At 41.7% G+C, this 18,895-nt stretch overlaps 1 protein-coding gene across 2 annotated transcripts in view; it reads left to right on the top strand.

Annotated features, from left to right (window-relative positions):
* The first annotated feature begins 7,417 nt into the window (after positions 1-7,417).
* The window catches only part of PHF3 (PHD finger protein 3), a 51,620-nt gene continuing 40,142 nt past the window's right edge, over positions 7,418-18,895 (top strand). The window contains exon 1 of one of the 2 annotated variants that reach the window (XM_086482492.1): positions 7,418-7,451. Coding sequence is in view for 1 of the 2 variants with exons in the window: in XM_009947713.2 (XP_009946015.2) it covers positions 17,078-17,321 (244 nt within the window). In the remaining variant the exon portion in view is untranslated. Of the gene's footprint in view, positions 7,452-17,059; positions 17,322-18,895 lie in introns of those variants that run through there. The other variant, XM_009947713.2, reaches the window with a different exon arrangement.

Here is an 18,895-nt window from a genome sequence, read left to right as displayed (position 1 = left end):
TTTAGAGACACAGAGTAATTTAGATTACACAAAACATTAGGAGGTTACCTAATCCAACCTGTTGCTTGAAGCAGGGCTAACTTCACTATTAGACAGGTTATTCAGGAGCTTGCTTAGTCAAGTTTTGAATCTCTCCAAGGACAGAGATAACTCAGCCCCTTCCAGACCTCTGTTCTGTGATCTGACTGTCCTCCCAGTGAATACTCTCCCCTTGGTAGCTAGCCAGAATTTTCTGTGGTGCAATTGGCCTATTTCTCCCATTTTTTCCCTGTGATCTCCAAGAGAGTCTGTCTCTTCCTTTCTACGTCCTTCTGCTAAGTAGCTGAGACAGCATTAAAATTCCCTTCTCAGCCTCATTTTAAGGGTGAAGAAATGCAAATCTCTCAGTATGCCATATGCTCAAAGCCTCTAATCATCTTGGTGACCCTCCACTGGGGTTCACTCTGGTTTGTCAATATTTTTCTTGTACTGCGGAGCTTAAAACTGGACAAGTGCTCCAGATGTGGTCTATAATCACTTCCCTTGACCTGCTGCCTGCTCTCTTTCTGATGCAATCTTTCCATTCAATTTGTCTACCAAGTCCTTTCTGCAAATCTGCTTTCTTGCCAATGGACACTCAGTCTGCACCGGTGCACAGGCTATTACATACCAGATGCAGAACTTAACAACATAAATGACATTTGTTGTTCTCCCTTCACCCACTGAAGCAATCATCCTATCATATGCTATGATTGGTCAGACATAGCTTTACCTTGGTAAATCCATGTTGGCTTGTACACAATCCCTTCTTTTCCATGTGCTTAGAAATGGCTTCCAGGAGGATTTGCTCCATAACCTTCCTGGAAAAGGAAGTGAGACTGATGGGTCTATATTTCCCTGGATCCTCTTTCTTGTGTTTCTTACATACTGCAGACAGCTCCAACAGTACACTTGCATGCATCCCATCTGGTCCAGTTAGTTTAATTGCTCCTAAACTCCACCGTTCTCTACTGTGCCCCAGTGCTGAATGAGAAGACAAAGGCCACAAAGTTTAAGGAAATAAGGACGTAGAACGAGGATACTTCAAATGGAAGCAGTTCCAAAGATCTTCATACTTTCTAGCTGGAGAGACTGGAAAATGTTAATGTCCAAATTTGGAAAGAACTGACTCTTCACATTACAAGTGCGGAGATAAGAGATGGTGATCTCTTCACCCTGGTACCCAGTGATAGGACATATGGGAATGGTTCACAGCTGTGCCAAGGGAGGTTTAGACTGGACATGGGGAAGCATTTCTTTACAGAGAGGGTGGTCAAATACTGCAAAAGGCTTCCTAGAGAGGTGGTTGATGCCCCAAGCCCATCAGTGTTTGAGGCGTTTGGACAATGCCCTTAACAACACCCTTTAACCTTTGGTCATCCCTGAATTGGTCAGGCAGTTGGACTAGATGATCACTGTAGGTCCCTTCCAACTCCACTCCTCTCTCCTCTCCTCTCCTCTCCTCTCCTCTCCTCTCCTCTCCTCTCCTCTCCTCTCCTCTCCTCTCCTCTCCTCTCCTCTCCTCTCCTCTCCTCTCCTCTCCTCTCCTCTCCTCTCCTCTCCTCTCCTCTCCTCTCCTCTCCTCTCCTCTCCTCTCCTCTCCTCTCCTCTCCTCTCCCTCTCCTGTGCCAAACTCAGAGGCAGGCACGTAGGGGCACAGTTGTTTGTGTCTATGGTAGTTAAGGCTGGGATTGAACCACTCAACTGCAGTTGTCTCCCTACACACCCAACCTCTCTCCCTGAGGAGCTCTGGAAACAGAGGCCTGTCTGTGTCAGCAGGACGCCAAGGCTTGGAACAGATTTACTGCAGAGCTGAGTGGAGCACAGCCAGCATCCCTGTGAGCACTCCACATCACAATGTTTGTGACACATAGCTATGGAGGTTCCCACTCATTCAGACTGCAACCATAGTAATGGATAGCTAGAGGGTAGCAAGTTCAGTATCTATGCATAAGAATGGGGGAAAAATTAGTAGGGCAGCTTTGAGTCTGCGACAATAAAAATTCTGAGGGGGAAAAAAACAGGTGGAATAACATGCAGAATGCATTTTCCAGAGGTTATTATGCCACACTAGATATTACTAGTAAAATTGGAGAAGGAGATTTAGTTTTAAGGTAGAAAAAGTGGGGGACAATTACAGATAGTAGTGGAAGGCTGGGGAGAGGGCGAGTGAAATTTCTCAATAATTGATTCAGGAACTGCACTTTTGTATATGTGAATATACATATATGAATATAATAAATATATAATAAACAATATATTATCATACATAAACCCACATAATACATAATAATATACTACATCTATATAGATATAATTATTTAATTGCTTTTTCATAAAACCTAGAAAATGATCAAGAATTGTGCTGACTGAGGAAGATCAGAATGGCATGCGTAGTCCTTGTTACATTTGTCCAAGACAGATGAATTCAAACTAAAGCATGTGTGCTTAATAAGGTTTCTTCTCCAACAGCCCAGAGGACTTTTAGCAGTATCAAATTCAAACGTTGAATCTTTTAAGGTCTTTCGTTTGATTTTTTCTTTCCAAAGTGATGTATCATATATACTTCATTCATAAACTAATTAGTTTATTGCATTTTCCCTTAGTCTTTATTTACATTCTTCTTTATTTAGAATCACGTGATTAAGAAACAACTTGTTTATTTCTGCACACCGGTCACTTTAAGGTCTCTTGGTTCTGTGCTCTGATCGCAAAAGAACAGCCCCACAACCCAGCAATCCCAGCAAAAACGCATGCTGCCAGGCTCTGCTTGTAGCAGCATGCCTGCGCCCCTGCTACTTGATGCAGTACCACACTCATTGGCATTTAAGACAACTGGTTATTGAACCGGTGTAGAATGTAGAGATGAACAGAGAACATGTGTGCAAGGGAAATACAAGGCTCAGCCTTACTAGAAAAGCAGAGAGGAAATCTCGCAAGTCAGAAATCAGCCTTACAGGAAACTTACACAGATTTCTAATGCAAGATATATCATGTACATACTACAATGTATATGAATAAAGCTACAGTAATATATATAGAAAATTACTTATATGAATAACATTTTCTTAAAATAATAATTGATGCTCCCTCAGATCTCTCCTTACAAACATACAGGAAAAAAAAAAACCCTGATAAATATCAAATAAGCATTTATTCAAAATAAAATTATTTTTTACTATTATTCGCTACCACACGATTGTCTCCACAGAACATAAAACTTAAGGTAAACAGTACTGGAGTGCAATCTCGGGTATTCAGAGGATTAGTAACTCCAGCAGCAGTTCCATAGGCAACTGTCCCTACTAGTTTGGAAGGTAAGTCTCAAGGGCCTGTTTTGTGCTAGCTATCGTAGTTTGTTTTCCTCTAGCGCTCCAAAACATCATTCAAGGATTTTTTTTTTTCACTGGTTTACACAAATCTCTGCAAATAATTGTAACTCAGTCTTGTCTTCTGGGATAAAATGTCTTTTGTCAGTCTTGAATCTGTGTATTCCATTGGATAATTCTTAATAAATAGCTTGTGGCTTCTGCATGTTTCATCTCTCTACTAAAACCTACTCTTAGTCATACAATCAATGGGAAAACATCCTTTGTCTTCAGAACCTTGCCTTTGTTCACCAAGCTGTATTGTTAATTTTAAAAGTCCCTTTCACCTGTGGAAATGAAAGGTTTTCTACTGCTTTCTAGAATATGACATGCAACTGCTGCTTGATCTAATGACTATGCGGGGGAAGAGAATCTTAAACTTGGAGGCAAGTGGGTAAAGTGGAACACTTTACAGTTCCTGTGCTAACTAAAGCAAGTAAAAATGGGCAATGAAAGGAAAATCAGTATCAAAATCAGATATTCTCAATAAAAAGATGTGCATTTTCACTATGGGACTAGAAAATTTTAGAAAATTACTTGCTGTCGGTGCTCTGAATTTGAAAAAGTAAAATAAATTCTTATTACAACAAGAAATAGAAAAGACCTGAAGAACTAGCAGTTTTAAATTGTGTTAAGCATAGTTCAGAATAATTTACATCCAACAGGCTTCAAATGAGCTAACTGGAGCTTCCTGAACTATTGATACTGGCAAATCCTGGATATTGTGAACAGGCAGTCTGCTGTTCACCCTGGGAAAAATCATGGCAAATGTGGTATGAAAGCCAGTTATCGAATTATTAAGAGGTGTGAATGTAATATTTATGACTCTTCAGAAAACAGACAGCAGGAAAAAAATAAGCTCGTTCAGTGTTGTAAATTCAGCAGATAAATGCAAGTGCTGCTGCAGTATATATACTTCAGTTTCTTTCAGAGGTCTAATTCTGCTTCGTACAACATTCTATGAAGTTACATAATTTACAAAATAAATGCAACACTTGTGTTTTAAAATAGTTTAAATCAAACATCTTGAGAAAATTCAAATAGATATACCCGGCCAAAAAAAGATGTTCCTGTGAGACTTTGCTTGAATAGTTACTGGCCTACTGCGACAAGATATCTCAGCTTCTGACAGTAGCAAACACTACCCTGCACCATGGGAGAACACCCGTTAGTCTGCTACCATACCCAGCAACGTCTTTACCCAGTTAAGCGTACGGAGCAATCTAACGCCTTTCTACACTTTGACAGCTGGCAAACTAGCACTTAACACTCAAAAGCGAGCCGTGTTTAAGACCAGCACAATATCTGACTGTGTACAGCATATTTTCAAAAACAGCGTTTAGAAAAAAACATGGAAGGGCAGAGGAAGGCTGTAAGGAAAATAATTCAGGAATCTCTTGGAAAGAGTTGTGGCTGAAAAGAGACTTGGAACTGTAACCAAAGAAACTGCCTTCTGCTGCTGCTGCTGCTTTCTCTTGTGTTCAGGGCACCAGTAGACTGTTTCCTGAAAATAAATAGGTTGCTTTCCAATGGAAACAACTTGCAAGATCTGGACTACTACCAAGTAGCTCATGTGTAAAGGGACGACACAACAAAAACATTGCTAGGAAACATAGCAGATGGTGCAGTCGTAATTGTGTATAGCTGATCCGTCATTGTACACAAAGATTCTTGTAATACTTACTAAATTGTCCATTGTCGTGTTTTCTTTTTTTTTTTTTTTTTTCCCAAATGTTAAATTAAACCCCAACATAGGTGCTGCAGGTGGGCAAGTTCACTATATATGTGACAGGCAATTATGACTGTAAAGGGACTGGCACAGCATGGGTCATGGCAGTAAAGAAGTACACAAACTGTATTAAACGGAGGTGGGTCACTGCAGTTACGTGACTTTTGAAAGTCTAAAGAAGGCTCTGAATAGCGCAATGAACAACGATCAGATGACTAGCAGCGCTCCGCCTGCTGCTTGTGTCGAAAGTAACGAGATCAAGAGGGTCGAATTCTGGAAAAGTTGTGTGATGCAAATGTGTTTAACTGAATTTCACTTCAGACAGTAATTTCATTTCTTAGTATAATCTCGACAGCATATCAGAGGTTTAGCACCTTATTGAGAGACTGTGCCTAAAAAGCCTTTGAAGAAATTAGTGCTGCCATCCGAGTAGCTCAGTTCTGTGCCATCATAAGAAGGCAATACTTTTTTAAAGATGCTTGCGTGGGAAAGGAGAGAGAATTTCTGTAACTGGGAAAGCACAGGAAAAAAATTGGGAAAAAAACTTGTGGTGATTTGCATAAAGGTGATTTAAGAAGGACAGAGAGAAAAAAATCCCAACGGGTTAAAAGCTGTGCTTTGTTTCTACTCTGTGTAGTGGCTGAAAACGTCGCTGTGTTACCATGCCTTCAGTTTAAAAGCCTTTCTTACTGCGATGGTAGCAAGAGAAATATTTAATCTATTTCAGCCTTTATGGCACCACAGAAGGCCCTAGAGAACACACATCTCAAAGACTCAAAATGGAATTGAAAAAAAAAAACCAAAACCCAAAAAAACTAACAAAAGGAAAACCAATCCCTTTTAACTTCCTCATATTGTTATTCTTTTTTGTCCTGACATGGTAAAATGTTTGCATTTCAATACAGAATATAAGGAATATCTGAAGGCAGTGTTAATATATAGTCGTTCAGAAGGTAATTCTAAATTCGTTTTTTTTTAAATAATGTTCAAAATCTGTTTCTCTTTTCTGGTGTAATCAATTTGAAACTTGGTATATGCAATAAACCCCCAGTACTGCATTTTACACTATCAATCAGGCTGAAAGCAGTGTTAACGCACATCGCATTTAACTAACGCTATAATGCAAACTACAGCCCTTTTCCCTGATAACATTGTGTAGGGACTAAATTACTTCAGGTCCTGATGACCTGCCAAACTCATAAAAGGCCCTTCGGTGGGGCTATGTGGGAACGCGTGCCACAGGTACCTGCGGGGCTCACGCAGAAGCTGTTCCTAGAGAAAGAGAAGGCCCAGGAGGAAGCGCGTGTGCTGAGAGCCAGCGTGAGGCGCGTCTCCCCGGGACTGACAGGCTCTGGAGACAGCTCCTGTCCAGCCCGAAGCACCGATGGACCCGGCACTCCGGGAGCGGAAGGACCTGCCCGCGGCAGCCGGCGCACGGGAAGGACCGGCAGCAGCTGCTCGTGGAACACGGACAGCACCGAGGAGGCCGGCAGCTGCCACTTACAAAGGGCACAGAGTTACCTACGGGCCCGCCCGAGCGGCGCCGGGCCGGCCACCCCCAGCAGCAGCGGGGCAGCGGCCTGCGCCCCGCTCCCTACCCCGCCGCGGGGTTCAGGGAACGCCCCCGGGCCCTCCCGGCCACCGGCCCGCAGGCCGGGGCCTGGCAGGCGCACGGCGCGGCACGCCGCGGGGCCGCCACCAGGCGCTTCTCATTGCCTCGGTCCCCAACTCCCGCGGGGGTGCCCGGCACCCCCCGAGTGAGCCACGGAGTCCGCCTGCGGTGACAGCGTCTTCGCGGGGGCCGTAAGCGCAGTTATGTCACGGGCCGGCAGGCCTCGCCGGGGGCAGCCCGCAAGCGGCACCAAACACCCGAAACACCCTGACCCACCCGCTGCCCCCCAGCCCAGCCCGGCCCGGCCCGGCCCATCCCCGCACCGCGGGGGACGCGCCCCTGTCCGCCCCCCGCCCAACCGGGCCGGCGCCTGCGCAGCGCGACGGCGCGCCCGCCACCCCCCCACCCCCCCGTAAACAGCGCCGTCACGTGAGCAGCCGGCCTCGGCGCGGCGCCGCTCGCCTGACGCCGCGGGGGCGCGCCTACGGGGCAGCGGGCACGCGGCCGGCACCGCCAGCCGAGCCGAGCCGAGCCAGGCCAGGCCAGGCCGGGAGCACCTGGGCCGCGGGAGGGGAAGCCCGCCCGCACCCCCGCTTCCACAGGCCGCGGGGCTGCGCGCGCCGCCCTCTCTCCCTTCGGCGCGGCCGCCGCGTCCTTCCCCCGCGGCGCCGGGGCAGCGCTGGGCGGCGGAGCGGGGTGAGTTACCGCCGCCGGGCCGCGGCAGGTAAAGGAGGAAGGGGCGAGCGGGGGGGGCGGGGGCGAAGGGCTCCGCCGCGTTGCGCGGCCTCGCCCTAGCTTCGCTGGGGCGCGGCGGGAGAGTAGGGCTGGGCTGGGCTGGGCCTGCCGCGGCGGCGGCGGCGGGGCCGCGGCCTGGCCTGGCCTGGCCTGGCGGCGGGGCCTAGCGCGGCATGTCGGCCCGGGTAGGATGCGGCCTGCTTCCGCCGCCGTACCGCCGGCACGGGCAGGGCACGAAGGCCTCGCCTCCGCCGGCCCTTGTGCAGAGGCGGGCCGCGGTCTGGCTGCGGGCCCGGGGGGCGCTCACCGGCCGGGCTCCGGCTGTGCCGCTCCGCCCTGGCGCGGCCCCGCGACTCTGGCGCTGACCTTGCGGAGGCTGCGCCCCGCGGGCCCGGGGCCTGCCGGGGCCCGGGCTCCTTGCCCCGCTGCCTGACATGGCGCTCTGGCCCCTGCCTCGCTGCCTGCGGCGGCCTTTTCCGTCCCCGCCAGTCTCGGCGTCCGTGCGGGACCCTGCCGCAGGCCCCCTGCCCGGAGCCGTGCTGCTGCTGGCTTTCCCGCACCGCCTTCCCTGCCCCGCGTTTATTACGTCTTGCCCCTTCGTAGCGGTGCTTGTCCCTTCCCGCCTCTTGAGCCGTTGATGTCTTCTTGCCCCATACAGACCTGAGGAACAAACACCAATTTAGACCCTGCTGTTCTTCCTGCTATTGGTCTGACCTGTTCCGGGCTCCTCCTCCCGTCTCTCAAACTTAGCATCATCAACAACAATTTCTGTGTTTAACTCTTGTGTATAGTACCAACTGTAGGAGCAAATGCAGTCATCGGCAGTACCCGGGGGATTCAGTGGCCTGGTAGTATTTTCAGAGCCTATTCTTGGATGTGATGTGATTTCCAAGGCAATGTGTGCACGCTTCTTGCTTGCTACTGGAATGTAAATAATATCTGTAAGGCGTTAGAAGAGCCATTGGTTGTGAGTGTGCTTTCTATATGGTCATCACAACGGAGACATGTTACAGCCATGAGGTGAGGGTTTGGAAGAAGAGCGCTTTATGCACTGTAGATTGAGTTCGTAGAAATAGCCTACAGAAGGAAGCGTGAAAGTGAGGAAGGAAAGACAGGAACATGGGATGACAACAACTGTTCTATACAAATAATACTTGTGGTGTTGTCTTTTACGTAGCAGTTAATCCATTATGTAATTTCTATACATTTGCTTTTATAGAAAGGGATAGTAACATTGCTAGACAGTGGAAATATTGTAGGATTAAGTGTAAGTGTGGTAAACATATGGCATCTTTCTAACACCACTATTTTGTGGATTGTTTTGCTTAATAAATTGATCTGTTAAGGTTTGGCACACACTGTAAGGGAAATCTTGAAAACTTGCATTTTATATTCCCTGGAATAATTTAACTTTGAGTGGTTTTTACACTTAGTGTGTACCTCACAATGGAACTGCTACTCATCTCCCTTTTTGTTTTACTGAGTAGCTTCTGCTTTTAATTTCTGTAGTTACCTTTAAAGATTGCGCATACGAGTGTGGAGTTCTGAACACCGAGAGGTTTTTCAGCTGTCATTTCCTGTTACTCAGTTATTCAGTTTTTATGTGCATTTTACATTGGCCAAACCCTCAAGAATTTCAGGCAGCTGAAATGGCACCTAAGTGGGAACCATCTTGGCTAGATCTAATTTAATGTAGTTAACTGAAGTAATTCAACACAATGGTAAGGTGTTTCTAAGAAAGCAAAAGCTCTAAAAAGCCTATAATTCTTATCTGCCGTACTTCTGTCACCTTCTCTTTTTTTAGAAGGCTTAGCTCTACTTCATGGAGTAAGTACTAGTGATGTTGTGCAAAGAGCTGAGCCAATGTATGCTGTCAGAAGTTTCTTTAGCTGTTTTACTGGAAGTTTGTAGTATAATATAAAAATTATTTTTTCCCTGGTCAACTTAAATATTCTTAAGTCCAAGTCTTAAAAATACTAAGAGGAGATACATTATTTGTAGGAAATAATGAACTTCCATTGTTTTATTATTTTATTGAGGCATATTATGTCGGAAACTTTTTTTATGGCACGGGAATATTTTTGAAAGGCAATATTATGCAGTAGCAATGACAAAGCCCACTAAATTGGGATATGAATGTTCATTATGTAGCAGCAAAAAGTGAAAAAGACGACCAGCTTGTGACATCTGACTGAGTTGTGTCAATATAGCTGCATGGTGGATGTGTATTTCTGTGGAAAACTTCACAAGGCTTAGCCGTTAAGCTTCCAACTATTTCTGAAAAAAACCCTACCCTAATTCTAATGTGTGTTTGCAAGCGACTCGCTATCAGAGAGACATTGACAATGTCAAAAGGTGTTGCAAATGAAATTATTCTGTCTGGGGTGACTGACAAATAATCAGTGCAACCTGTTACACAGCTTAATGTTTATACTAGGTTCAAGCTGAAAATACTTGAAACAGTTCTTACAGAACTTGAGGTTGGAAGAGAGTTGAAGAGCATAGCAGTGGTGATAGAAAAATAATGTGTCCTCATCTTTTTCTTTTCAGGGAAATGTCTCTTGGTAGTGAGCTTACAAATTCTAGAGGTATATACAGTGATGGAGAGATTAATAAAATTATGTATAATCTTTGATTATGCTTAATTTTCATGGGATTCAAGAGTATTCATTGATGGGACAGTCCAGGAAAACAGCATTTTTAACAAAAGACATTTGAAAGATTTCACAGTGTAAAGGCATTTTTGTGGCAGAACACAACTTCTAGTGCAGCACTATGCGCCTCTTCTAGCTGTAAAGCGAGGGTGAGGAACGTGGGGTTTTTGAGGAGAGGTTACTCTGTTCAAAAGGTAACTGTTAGGTTGATTTTCTGTGATACAGTAATTTGATCTTGTATGATTAAGAAAAAGTTTCTTTGTACTTTTTCTGCGTTTCTTTGTCTTCTAATTAAATCCTTTGTTTGAAATTTACGTTTTCTTCCTGTTCGCTGAAATGAGGTACAGTTCTGGCTAGTGAATGTAATTCTTCTGGATAGCGAAGCTTTAATAAAGAAAATGTCTTGAGCTGTTTGCCCTTCTTTCAAATACCGTGACAGCAAGTAGTAAGGGGTCTGCTGTGTCAGTGAGGGGAGCAGCATGTATTTTGAGATTATAGATAGGTTTGGGGATGTGGTTATTTGGTGTGTCAGACTACTGAGATTTCAGTAGCAGTGTGGTAAGATTTGGGTCAGTTGGTGTCTCAAGTCTTTAGGGTGAGGGAAACACAAAAATAGTGTAGAAGAGCTGGTTGAAAATGAATTGGATACTCAGATTTATGTTGATTGTTCTTTGATCTGTGACAGGGCTTTGGTGCCACTAAAAAGCTAGATCTTCAATTTTAAATGAGGGATTAAAATAATAAAAGGGGATTTAAATAAGGGAACAGGTGGCGTGTGGATACTTACGTGTTGATATTTCTGGCGTACAGCTTTATCACTACACCTGGGCCTTCTTTACAGCAATATTGATATTTCAAATAAATCTGTTGTGTGTGTGTTGCTGTTAACCAGGTCTTTGACAGTGTCCTGTTTAATGGGAGGTGAATGAACAAGAAAGATCAGATTGGATTATGCTCAAAGGCCAAAGCTCAGCAAACTGTATTCCATCCAAGTGTTGTATCCTTTTTTTGAGAAAGGACACTGAAATTTTATTTCACAGTTCCAAACACATTTTTGTGGCTATATTGCAGTTCATATGCTCATAATTCAAATCTCTTGTCTTGTCAAAAATGCTTTGTCAGTTAATTTAATTCTTGAAGACTGCCCTAGATGATGGGATTTGAGCCAATGTGAACCAGAGTAGAAAGTGTGTTGGTGTGAGAGTTGTAAAGTTGAGGTTTCTTCCTGGCTCTGCCACTGATGCACTGTCTGGTATTAATTTCCTCTTTTGTCCCATGGCATGTTTAGACTGTGAGCTCTGTTGGCCAAAATCTGTGCTACAGAGGACCTGGGTCTTGGTTCTGGCTTTTGGTGCTGTAATACCCATAAACGTTGTAAGAATGAGTGCAGCTTCTCGTGCTTAAAACATGGGCATGTGGCAACTTAGAGCTAATTTTCAGGTAGGTGCTTGTGACCTTAGACTTTAAAGCTTTGTATATGAGGAAGGGGGAGGATGGCAGTAAAACTTGCCTGCGCTCAGCATCAGCGCTTTGAAGCAATGTTGATTGGTAGGTGGATTTTAAGTGTCAGGGTGTCAGTGAGCACATGGGGTGGCTCAACAACACAGCTCCAGTGAACAAAGATAGACATTTGGTACCTTGAGTGGTCTTTTTAGGTACAGTAGTTACCAAGCAACTCAGATGAGGGATTTTTTTTTTTTTCAAACTTCCTGTGTTGTTAGCTAATTTCAATGTCAGTTAAGGTGCAGTTTTCCCTCTTTTGCTGAAAAGTTTTTGTCAGTTATTGTTGTTTACTATTTGATTCCTCTGAGACAGTGTTGAGTCAGCTTTTCCTGTTTGTTTTGACATCTAAGGTGCTATTGATCCAAATAACTCTTTTCCTTTGTATACTTTTCTGACCAGTGTTCATTACTACTACTTGAAGAAATAAATATAATACAGATTTTTTTTTTTTTTTAGGTAATCTGTTACTGTTGTTATGACTAGTCCTTGCTCTTGGTCATTTGATGTGGGTAAGCTGAAGGAAGGTGTTTACAGGACAAGAGATCAAGACTTATATTTTGAGTGTTGCAATGTTTCTGACATAGTCCAGTCAGTTACTAGATTTACAAAAGCTTTTAAAAGCACTGGATGGAGTCAGTGAATTGGAAGCAGCAGACACTATTCAGAAAGGCACATAAATGGAATGTAAGGAATTGTAATGTTACTGTGCTATCTTCAGCAGCTTCAGACTCACTGATTCAGTAGGTCGATAAAGTAGATAGGATCTTCTACATCTAAGATTTTGAGTATCCTAAATAAGCAGTGTGAGCTTTTTTCTGTTCTTTTGTTAGGTTCCTTCAAATTTTCCCCCCTTTTTCCCAATTTAGGCAATTCTTTTTGTTAAATTTCTTTGTAGAAATATTTTGTTTTTCTGAAGTCCAGCTTCTGAGGACTTTCATAAACCAGATCTCTCTTTAAACTGACAATCATTAAACATACCGGAACTTCTATTTTATATTCTTAAGTTTAAAGTACAAGCTAATGTATGAAAGTCAAGTTTAAATGTAAACTAATATATCACAGTCACCCCCTGGGCAGAGAGGGGAGGAGAGAAAGTAATTACAGCGAATATTATTTAAAAGTGTGAAACTTAATTTTTGCTTAGTAAAATAAATGATATAGGAATACTGTTAAAACTGAGTAAAATGAATGTAAAGGGAAGTAGTAAAATACTGAGACAAATACATCTAATGAAAATCCAAATTTGTAGTTGGAAAATTAAACGCTTGCACGTACCTGGTGTTTAAGGGAGACTTAATTTAGAATGCAGCCAAAGACAGAGCATGCTTGGCTTGTACATCAGCTAGGAAACACTCAGGATCTCTAGTGGTTTATACAATGTGTGATCACCTCTGCTTGAGGTGATTTTTTAGATAAGATGACAGAGACATGCTGTTGCAGTTGGATATCTCCACTACACTGTTTTGCTCTGTTCCGATAAGAAAATAACACAACAGGAACCAAAGTATTTTTTTGCCTCTTTCACAGACAAACTAAACAATGTGAAACCTTAATGATGTAGAATATCTCTTGTCCAGATATTAATCTTCATTCCCTTCTAAGATTAGTTTGAAAGGATATGCTTGTTTGAGATCCTAGTTTCTTTCCGTAGGAAGTGATCATTCTGGCTCTTTATCTCTTAATTTTGGCAAGTAATTTAGAGCTGCTAGAGGTGTAATGGAAAGTAGTAAATGGGGACAAGATAAAAATCTGCCATGTCAGATCCTACAGCATGTTTATTATTTCATACCAGTATTTGTTGGGATTTGCAGCAATGTTGTGACGTACCCAACTTGAACTAATTCAAGAACTCAAGAAATGAGTTTAGCCTGGAAGACTCAGACTGAAAAAGAAAATGATGAGAGCATGGAAAGATTTTGTGGTAAACATAATGTAGGAGAAAATCTGGAAGTCGCGTTTAACTGACATGCTTTTTCTCTATAACACGGTTGGTTTTAGTGATGAATCACTTAATGATGAAAGGTTTTGGTTGGTGGGTTACTCTTGTGAGTACCTATTGTTGCAGCAGGGGGACTGAAACCAATTGGTCTCAAAAGTGTAAAAGAAATGTGTTTTATTTAAGACATTGAGAGGAGAATGCTATCTATATCTTTAGCTTTTCTTGGTGGTTGGATCTCATTGCACCCAAACGCCTGTATCTTGCTGTGCCATAGCAGTCTCAGTACATCCCCTGATGTTCTAGAAGCCAGCAGGTGGGAGAAGTTTCACATCTGTCCAGACTGAACCTGGCTGGGACTTCCTCCTCTGTCATTTGCACCTTTGCCTCGTTCGTGAACGCTTCGCTTCCCACTGGTTCTCCATACATGAGACTTTTCATATTCTGTTGCTTCCGATTAACTACCCAGTGGGGAAACACTTTTGAATTATTGTGCGATGGGAGTATGCTTGGTATGTGCACTTCTGCTGTGAGTGATACCAAGCCACTGGCCTTTACGGTTCAAATGGAGGACACAGCTGTGTTCCAGGAGAACAATACGTTCCTCCTTGGGGCTGTTAGAGTTATCTGTGGAAATAAGTGACCATGAAAAAGTATGGGCTTTTTCGTTTTTACTTATACCTCTGGCTTATTTTCCTCGTGTTCAGAATATTTCAAATGCAAAATAAACCGTTCAGAATTTGTGCACTTTAGGCATTGTATAAGGAACAATTTTTTTTTTGTAGCAACTGTTTCTAACAGTTGGCTGTCTAGCAAGAAGTTTATCTTTCATTACCAGTCCTGCAGATTCTACACTTCATGTGATAGTTAATCTGGTAATGCTAGAAATAATTTTCTAAACGTGGTACTGTACGAGTTACGCAAAGAATTGCACAGCAGTTTCCTGAATTTTTATTTCACGTACTTTACTGGGATAACCTCTCTATTTTAAAAATTATAGAGCAAATTCTTTAATCTTAGATTTTGTGGTGGTAGGATTTTTATGCAAAATCACTTTTTTTGTATCCTTACAATGGATTTTTGATGCAAAATTTGCATAGAACTTATACTTGCTCACAGACTCACGCTCCAGAAATAAAGCTTTCAATAACATTCCCCTTGAATTTTCTCTAATAGCTAGTTAGATGTTGTTGAAGGTGGCTGTGGCCATTGCACTGCTTTGAAGTTATTCTGCAGCCCTTTCAGTGTTCTGAATGGCTGTGTGGTAGTCTTGCAAAGTTGTAAGTGTTCTTTTTTCATTACATTGCTGAAAACAGGAATTAATTTCTGTCAGCAGTGATTTTTGTAGCAAGAGCTAACATTTTGCTTGACTTTGCTACTGAACACCGCTTTAATGAAGTAGTCAACACTGCTTTGGTAACAGCAGTGTTTGAGTAACAATTATGTAAATGTTCCTCTCCTATCCAGAAAAAAATGGAGATATATTATTGTAAATGTGTTCAAAGCCCCTGTCACTCTTTAATTTTGGGTAGGAAAGGTTCCTTACGGTAATTCAGTGTTCTGTTGCAGTGCAATTGGCATTTACTAGTGTCAGGGTTCACCATTGTTTTATCCTGTTACTCTTGTGCTTGTGTGATGCTAATACGAAAAAGTCCCTGTCATTACAGGCAGGTATTTTAAGGTAGTGGATTGGGGCATTTATAATTATTTTCTTTGAGCCACTGCAGCTCTTCTGGTTTATGCTGCGTAGTACCAGATTGTCGTAACTACACGGCATAATAAAAATAGATTATACAGTGCAGCATAGCACTTCCTCTGTTAGTTTGCTGCTTTATTTGTTGCCAGATTTGGAAATTATTTTGACAACTGCAGAAAGAATGTGGACTGCTGTAGGTGCTAGTTGGCATGGTGTATATGTAGATGTACTTCATTGCTTGATAAAAATAGTCCATTTTTTGTGAGGGAGTTTTCAAATTATAACATACTTGCTGCTGTAAGATTGTTTGTTGCTTACTGAATGCCTATGATTTGGCCTGACTTTCCTTCTTGCTGGCTGTTTGGTCAGTAGGACGTTGTGTATTAGACTGTTTTGTTGTGGTTAGTGTGTAGGTACTGTAAAGAAACCACGCTGTGCAAAGGCATAGTGCGCTACCTGACCATTGTTTGCTTCTGAGCTGCCCTGTGGGAGAAGGCAGACACTGTCGTCGTTTTGGAAAAACAAAACAAAACCCAACCCGAACAAAATGAAACATTTTTCATGCCCACCTGTAGTTTTTGTAAATTTGTAAAACGAAATAAATTGCATTAATAGGGTTGAAATTGTAGCAGAACTCTTATGTGTGGCTAGGATTTTATCTTTTGATTGCTAAACCAGAAATGTCCCATTAATGTGTATAAAGAAGCATACTTACTGTTCTAGTAAGCATGAGTAGGTACTGGATTTATTTAGTGGCAGGTTGCTGGAATAGGGATCTAGAAAGTAGTTCAAGCACTACAAAGTATATATCACTTCTCCTTTTCCTTTAATTATTGTGTTAATTAAAAAAAAAAAAATCCTGTCTAGTGTGTGGGAGGAGGATGATGAAGGAAGGAGCGGGAGAGGATGTATGTCCTTTTTCTGTTTTCAAAAGCTTGATCAGCTTTGTGTGCGCCAAAACTGGTCTCCCAGACTTTCCAATATGCTAAATTAAGCGAGGCACTACTGCACTACTCCATTTTCTTTGCCTCTCTGACCATATTTGTTATAATTATCTCTGTCCACTCTAAGTATATGCTTATGCTAAACTTATGAAGAAACATTTTGCTGACTTTTTTTTTCCGTTCTGTTGTGTATTACACATTCTTATTAGTTGAATCTCTGCTGCAATAGTTGCATTTCTGCTATATCACAAAAGGGATCTAGAAAATAGGGAATCCCTTCTTGTAAAATGTAGGGGCCGTCTTTGAATACAGTTCCTTAAGTTTTGCCTAAACTTCTTCAAAATTGAAGTTTCTGAAAGGCTCCTGGCCCTTTTGAAGCCAGCTCAGAGTTCTGTTATATTTGATTTAAGTTAGTTTTTCATATAAAATTTCGGTAAATTTGAATGTAATGAATGATAGTTGAAAAATAAGAGATAAGGCCTTGCTGCTTAAAAATAGTTACTTGGTAGTTCCTGTGCTACTGTGAATGGAAATAGAGTCCCTCTAAATTTTGGGCTTAGTATGGCAGGCTTCTTGGCTCCGTTGGTGTTAGTGGTGAAGAAAGATGTGCGTTCACAGTGCTGATGGCGGAGTTTATATTATCTTAGCATGAGATTTATTTTGACAATAATCAGTTGATTTTTAGAAATGCAGTGGGCCGTGCTAAGCCATAAGCAGATTTTTTTTTTTTGTTACAATTCTAAAATACCTTAAGCATTCTTCATAGAACTCAACAGCCAAAACAATTTGCTGGTTTCTTGGGTTTTTTTACAATTTGTAGCTTATTTTCTTATGGTATTTTTCTTGTCTTTCTATAGGGCTGAAAGACACACAGGAGTCTTCATGGATATAGTTGATACATTTAACCATTTAATTCCTACTGAACACTTAGATGATGCCCTATTTCTAGGATCCAACCTGGAGAATGAAGTCTGTGAGGATTTTAGTACAAGTCAAAATGTCTTAGAGGATTCGCTGAAGAACATGCTCAGCGATAAGGATCCTATGCTAGGATCTGCAAGTGCCCAGTTCTGTTTGCCTGTTTTGGATAGCAATGATCCCAATTTCCAGATGCCTTGTTCAACAGGTAAATCTTACGATTTTTTAAGATTACAGTTTAAATACAGTTATACTCTAGTACCAACCCTTTTTTGTAATGTAGAAATAATAATATGGGATTTCTGTCTCCTTCGTGCCCTTTTTGTTGCGCTGCTTACATGCCTGGCATGTAAACTATGTGCAGTTCTTTTTAACTTTGTCGCGTAACAATAGAAGAAGGCTCCTAATCTGGATCAGAAGTAATTTAGGCTTTATCTTGAGTATGTATAAAGTTGTGATTTGTTTAGTGTAAGCGCTATGCCTGATCAGTGAAGCTGCTAGTTACCTTCCAAAAATGTAGTAATTCTGGATTAGCAGTAGGAGCATGAGGGTTGTGCAAATTATTGCCCTTACCTCAGGGTTATTCTGTTAGTGCTAGGCCTTCTAGTACAGAGCTCATAACAGGTTTTGAGTGTTTTGCTTTGGTTGGCTTCAAACAAAACCCTGGAATGGAATGATGATGCAGTTCTTGTTTTTTGGAAACACCTGATTTGGAACCAATTTAGAGTAGTTTTGGAAGATGAAAAAAAAAAAAGGGTGATCCAGTCCCTAAAATTATTTGTATTGATGAATAGTTGGAATAATTACACTGAATTTGGTGTAAGAGACAAAAATACACTCTATGCTTAAGAGATATTTTTAATTTGACTGGAAGTTTAAAAAAATTTTTTTTTTATTACTGAAAACTGTTGTAGACTACTGCAGATAACTTGGATTATATCAACGTTTAAATTTTTTTTTCTGGTGACTTTTACGCACTGTTTCTGAAAGTCTTGATATTTCCTAATAGAATATGTATTTTATTTCTACTAACAGTCTAAATTCTCACCTTCACTAAATTAAATGGTATTACAATATGGAAAACTGTAAATCAAAGATGATATTGACTGGGGCAATGAAAAAGTTAACTACAAAGCCAAAACAAGATATTTGATCTTTTTACTACTTTAGTAGAACATTATTTGAGGCCATCGTTAAAGTTTTTGTTTGTTCTTGCTGTAGTCCTTATCCTTCTACACTTTTGTCTGTAACCCACCAAACAAAACTGTGTCACTCTTTAATGTGCATAAGACTGTACAATGTACAGAACTAAACCAAGTTCCTCTTTTCTGAATTTTTTTTTATTTCCTTCCAATGTAACAGTGATGCAGATTCTTGTTTCCCATTGCATCCTGTGCATCCTCTGGTAAACCTATACTGCATTTAAAATCTTTGAATTAACTCACAGGGTACAGCTGGCTATTTTGGAAGTTTCAGGGAGACTTTTGGGGGCTTTTTGGCACATATTTCTCCTAAAAGTGATCAGCAGTGCAATAATTAATACTATTGATACTTAAATAATCACAATTAATTTTTAAGGTCCATTAAAGTGAGCTAATTTACTTGGGGACTACTATTTCAGGCTATCTGCAGACTAAGGGAATTAAACTGATTTGATTTATGCTTATTTCATGAATTTAATGTTTTGTTTTTAAATCTGAAAGCAAGGGCAGAGCCACGTTCCAGTAAGTAAATTAAAACATGCAGTTTGGATTTAATGTAGCAGGTATCCAAAAGGACATG

This window comes from Leptosomus discolor, chromosome 2, assembly GCF_034619465.1.
Source record: "Leptosomus discolor isolate bLepDis1 chromosome 2, bLepDis1.hap2, whole genome shotgun sequence".
Lineage (NCBI taxonomy): Eukaryota > Metazoa > Chordata > Aves > Leptosomiformes > Leptosomidae > Leptosomus > Leptosomus discolor.
This window is presented reverse-complemented; position numbering and strand designations above follow the sequence as displayed.